At 33.5% G+C, this 6,131-nt stretch overlaps 1 protein-coding gene across 1 annotated transcript; it reads right to left on the minus strand.

Moving 5' to 3' along the window:
- Nucleotides 1-562: 562 nt before the first annotated feature.
- Nucleotides 563-1,413, minus strand: LOC141660732 (uncharacterized). The gene is made up of 2 exons (XM_074467723.1): nucleotides 1,225-1,413; nucleotides 563-874 (listed from the first exon to the last, which is right to left on the minus strand). Exons 1-2 carry the CDS (start codon nucleotides 1,411-1,413, stop codon nucleotides 563-565), a joined length of 501 nt encoding a protein of 166 aa, XP_074323824.1.
- Between the last annotated feature and the right edge of the window lie 4,718 nt (nucleotides 1,414-6,131).

A 6,131-nucleotide genomic window follows, 5' to 3' on the forward strand; every position in this document is an offset into this window, starting at 1 on the left:
AAATAACTAGTGGAGGCCAACATCAAAAGAGACGAGGAAACCCTTCAAATGTCGAAGGAGATGATGGAACTTGAGAAACGAAAAGAAGCAAGGCAGGCAAGAGTTGATGCACTTGAGGAACGGAAAGAAACAAGATTGGTAAAACACGAGGCTATTGAAGAATTAAGGGAGCAAACAAAGATCATGACAATGGATACTAGCCAAATGACCCCTAACACGAAAAGATGGTTTAAAAGAAAGAAGGCTGAGATCATGGAACAAGTGAATGAGACTACTACTGGCAAGACTTATGTTCCTCGCTTTGATGATGATTTTTATGATTAGATTTAGCTATTATGTTTTTAATTAATTATGTTCTCTGTTTTTAATTTTAACTATGTTGACTACTTTTAAATTTAATAAAATAAATTTATTTAAATTGCCAAGTCGAACATTTCAAGAGGTAATAAATTGACAACTATTGATTAGCTTCCATTGCCCAGTTGTGCTCCACCAAATCATTTTGAAGCATTGTATGAATATAAGCTGATTCTAAATTCTCAATACGATCCCAAAATGCTTGTTAATTTGTTACATTTTTTTGTACTAGTGCAAAGGGAATTCGAATTCCATTGCAATCGACTGGCCCATCATAAACATATGATGCTAATGGATTCATTAAATCTTCTTCTACCGGCTCTACAAACTCTTCTTCCACGAATTTATCCTCGACTATCATGTTATGTAATATGATGCAAGTCATCATGATGCTTCTAAGTGTGGAACGCTTATGCATTTGAGCATCATGACGAAGAATAGCCCATCGAGATTGCAAGATACCAAAACACCTCTCCACATCTTTGCGATATGCCTCCTGTTTCTTAGAAAACTCTTTCTATAATTGAGTGGCAGGATTTGATATAGTTTTTACAAATGTTGAATACCTCGGATAAATTTCATCAGCAAGATAATACGCATTGTTGTATCTTTTTCTATTAACGTGAAACACCACCGTTGGGCTATTTCCTGCGATGACCTTATCAAATACATGAGACTGGCCTAGAACATTAATATCATTTTGAGCTCCACGCACACCAAAAAAAGCATGCCAGATCCAAGTGTCATAGGAAGCGACTGCCTCTAGAATAATATTAGGTCATCCTTTTCGACCACTGTAAGCCCCTCCCCACCCGCTTGGACAATTCTTCCACTCCCAATGCATATAATCAATACTTCCAATCGTACCTGGAAATCCCCTTTGTTCCCCCTTATTAGATGCCTTCGTAAATTTGTTGGCGTTGGAGAACGGAGGTACTCTTCACCAAAGAGCCCTTCCACTTGTTGACAAAATTTTTTAATACACTCAAGTATGGTTGATTCTTCTATTCGACATATTTCAGCACACTGATCAGCTGCTGCACCGTAAGCTAGCATTCATAGTGCAACAATCATTTTTTGTTGTGGTAACAATCCCAGTAATCCAATTGCATCTATTTTTTATGCCAATAGGAATCTTGAGTGCAAAGAGTGGTCATGATGCGATTGAAAACATGAGGGTGCATTCGATACCTCCGACGAAAATCATCCTCATTGAATATTGGACGATCACCGAAATTATCTTCCATGAGATTTTTTCCTCTCGATAGCCTTTCTCTAGGATGATTAGAAGATTTTACAGGTCTTAAGCCTCGTCCTTGTGGTTCATCTGGGGTATCGATGAACTCCTTCATTATCGCCGCTTCTGTCAACATGGTATTCATAATTCCAGTCTCTTCTTCACTGTGTTTTTCTCTCTGACGCGGTAATCTTTTTATTGCATTCATTATTGCAAATATTGTATTGATTTTGAGATGACTATAATATGAAGATCATAATATTATTTATAGAATATTTTCTATCTTAAAAAATCTAGATCATGACACGTTTCATAATGTGATCAACAAAAATCTTATCAAAAATATAAATTTATCCACTATCTTATCAAAAATCTAAAATTATCCAACAATGTATTATTGGATACTATTTGTGGGATCGTTAAATAATAGAGATGAAATTAAATTTATGATATATAATATAATTATTTATTTGATGAATAGTAATTGATGGATTGATGGAGTTATATGGGTGTATAAAAATTAAGAAAATAAGTGATTCTAGCATGAATAGTAATCAACTCCATTGATTGAATTGATGAATTGATGGCCTTCAGGGGTGCATATGCTCTTAGAGTGGGTTTGGTATGCCATTGGAATTAAGTTCGTGTAGTTAGTAACACTTCCTGTTATTATAAAATTCTGGGAAGTGAGATAAAAGTGTTTGACTGCCAAGGTGCATTTTGTACTTTACGGAAGGACACTCACTGGTCACTTTTCATATATTAGTTTAAAATTTATGTAATGCACGAATTGTTTTTAATATAAACTAAAATTTTTAAAGATAAATTAAATTATAACTTTTACAATACGGAATTTATTTATTCAATTCTTTATATTGCATAATTTGATAATAGTCATACACATGTATATATATTTGTAATAAGATTAACGGTTCATATTAAACTGGTAGAACATGGACAATATTTACTAAAAATTTGAATAAGATACTCTTTATGCACATTATGTAATAATGATATAATTTAATTTTTTTATTTAAAGGTATTTAAATTTGAAAAAAATTAATATTACTAATTAAAATATATAACATTATTGTTAATTCTATGTATGTTTATGAAATGCAATTTTTTTAATTTAAACGTCCCACGTCAATAGCATACGAATCACATTTAATTTTATTTTAAACTTTTTATCCCGAGACCTATTATATTGATCAATTCCAACTAATTATATTTAGTTTGATTTGTTCAAAACCGGATAAATATATACTTTTGTTTAAATCGAATGAATAATATATATTATTTACTTTAGCTGGTCGAATTTTATTTTGATTTTAATTATGTTTTACTGTGGATTAGTGTTAGGTCCCAATTTGTTTGTAGAAGGGGGGGGTTGAATGCAAACAATACCGTTTAATCGAATAAAATGCGGAATAAAATTGTGAAACAAAATTCAAGTTAAATAAAACTTTTATTAAACTTGAAAGGTGTTACAACTACGGTATCGGTTATAAGGGATTAATCTCAAATCAATTATTACAAATTTAGAATAAATTCGACATGAACTTTTTCTATTTTTGTAATTAAAAGATCAAATGCTAAATGCGATTTAAGATTAAGTTCTAGGGATTTTAATCCGCTAGATTGATACACAAGAACAAGATAAGTATTTCTAGTTGATTGAATTTAACTTTACAATCTAGAAATTGATCTTGAAGTTGCAGATGAGATGAAATATTTTTCTGCTCCTTTTTCTTTTGTTCTTGAGTTTGTATTCTGTTTTTTTTGCTTATCTTTATGAACTGGTCTTCTGCTTCTTTTAAACAACACAGCTGAGTAGATTGAATTGGAATGACAATCCTTTAAGCTTGTGAGACTTTCGGTAGGACAATGTTTACAACTAGCAAGACAATTAAAAATGAGCTAGCAAGACTTTCGGTATGACTATAGATTGTCATACCGATTGTCATATTAGTTCAAATAAATTGTCTTGCTGAATTAATAACTGATTTTAATCTAAACAGAAATTCTAATAAGACAATTAAATATATTGGCATGACTTTCGGTATGACTATCAATTGTCATACCGATTGTCATACTAGTTCAAATGAATTGTCTTGCTGAATTTAAGCAGATTTTAAACCAATTAAAATCTTGTAAATCCTTAATATTAATTCTAAATTAATTAATCAATTTAATTCAATTAATCAATAAATTAATCTTTGCAGATATAATTTATTTTCTTAATTAAATTATATGAATTAATTAATTAATAGAGAATTAATACTAACCCTTAGCAGCATCCATTCTTCTGACAATCTTCTGAAAGTCACTGAGACTTATGAATCAATTCCGCCACTTCAATGCTGACACTCGATGTACTGTCTGGTTCATGAGTGACTAACTTTCGTGACGTTTCTTCATGTCTTGACTTTTATATTCTGATTGAATCCTTGTAATAAATGATACCTTGACGAGATCTCTGTCACTTGATTAAATCCACGATCTTGATTTATATCACTGAGGCACGATCAAATTCTTGAACTTCTTCCAGTGAATCTTCAAGTCTGCAGATGAACAATGTTTCTTTATTCTTTGACAGATGTTACATTGTGAGATCTCTCTGATGATTAATCCACTATTTACTTATTACATTCTTATTTGAGTTGAGTTAAATACTCGAATAAACGAGTAGGCTATGACATATGCCTTTCAATCTCCCCCTATTTGCTTGTTAGACAATAACAACAAATACCTAGAGGATAACTCAACTAACAAATAAGAAAAAGATATAAACAGTAATGTAAAGTAAATAGCAGAAAAGTTCTGGATTATATTTAACATTTTCCAGATTCCAAATGAAATTTACAAGTGAATACAAGATAGATGTTCCTCTAGCCTGAACATATAACTACATTAGACTATCTTGATTCATAAAGCTCTAATCATATTACATTGAGTTTTGAGCTAATTGACTTCAGTTGTCTTCTCTTCTGACTTCACCTTCTTCTAAATCTTGAAGCAATTCCTTGTCAAAGACACGATCCTTTTCTGAAGTGAAGCTTGCTGGTCTGACTGGTTGAACTCCAACTGACTTCAGCTTATTCTTGAGTTGAGTGTACCTTTTAACATTCTTTTCACAATAAGCTTGAATCAAGTCAGCAGCTTGAGTCTTCAACATGGATGAATATCCAGCAGTTCTCAAATGATGTTCCATCCAGACCAGATGCTTAGCTGAGTAGTCTTTAAGAGATTGTACATCTAGCTGACAGATTTGAAGATAATCAGACTTAAAGAATCTCACCTGATGAGGATTGTTGACCACTTGAGGACTAGCCCTGCTGGCAAACTCTTTAAGCCTTTCTCGAAGAACTTCATTCAATTCTGAGCTTCTTTTGACTTTGTTTAAAAGAACCCAAATCTCTGACAAAGAACGATTCTCAAATAGATGAAGTGACACCTTGAATGATCCTTCACTCTGACAATATACAAAAATGCTCATCTCATTTAGGGATCTATCAAAAGCAGCTGTGATCCTTGAGACTTCAGTCTTGATAGCATTCATGTACATGTCATTGTTAGGATTTGAGATTTCCAGCTTGTCAAGAAGATGTAAGAACTGCCTATCATTGTTAGTGCTCAGCTGAGGCATATCGAGTACTCTCCTAGCTTCATCCCATTTTTCACCAATCTTTAGTCTGACATCTCTTCTCCTTTCTTGAGCCTTAATGTCATGAAGACGTTGCTTTTGAAGAGTTTCTGTTCTTTGTATGTCTTTCCTCCTGTCAATGATCTGAGAGACCTTCTTGAGTTCAGCTTCTTTTCTTTTCATCTCTGACTGCTCCTTCTGAAATTCTTTCTCAAAAATAGGATCCACTGTATCTTCCTCTTCCCAATCTTTAAAATCACTTTCCTCTTCAGCTTCAAATAACCCATCTTTATCTTCCTGAACTGGTTCAGTGGGAATGTCAAAAATATCAAAGTCATCCTGTTCTCTACTGTAGTAGACATCATCAGCCTTTCCTTTGTTTCCAGCAGAGGTATCTTTTTCTTTCCCTTTGGCACTACTTCCTTTCTTCTCCCCCTTAGTTGAGGGATCCTCTTCTGATCTTCCTTTGGAACCTCCATCACCTCCAGAGCCTGATCCTCCACCAGACGGTCCTTCAAAATAAGTTCTTTGTTCTTCATTAGGGCAATGAGAATTCTTGATCATGTAATATAGGTGCTTCATCCCTTCATTGAGATGTTCCATGCCCGTCTCTATCTTTAGAAATCTTGAGGAGTCCAGTGAATGATTCATCTCAACGAGGTCTTCAAGAGAAGTCATTCTTGTATGTAGAGAGCAGAAGTTGGATATGTCATCAGCTGATAAAGTTGGAGTGTCCTGAATAGAATTGAGCTTTGGTATTACAGTGGTCTTTAGATCTGAGATGTCGTTCCTTATGATTGCAAGCTGATTGTTGACAGAGGTGGAAGAAGAAGACCGTTCAACCACTTGTGCTTTGAATGCTTGAGCTTCAGCTTGGCTTTTAGCAAGTTC

Source organism: Apium graveolens, chromosome 5, assembly GCF_009905375.1.
Source record: "Apium graveolens cultivar Ventura chromosome 5, ASM990537v1, whole genome shotgun sequence".
NCBI classification, from domain to species: domain Eukaryota; kingdom Viridiplantae; phylum Streptophyta; class Magnoliopsida; order Apiales; family Apiaceae; genus Apium; species Apium graveolens.

What these genes read in the sequence shown, in the direction of transcription:
- LOC141660732 (XM_074467723.1), bottom strand. Translation starts at nt 1,413, where the DNA reads ATGCTAGCTTACGGTGCAGCAGCTGATCAGTGTGCTGAAATATGTCGA. An exon ending in GGAACAAAGGGGATTTCCAG is followed by an intron (nt 875 to 1,224) that starts GTACGATTGGAA and finishes ACTCAATTATAG; the next exon opens with AAAGAGTTTTCTAAGAAACA.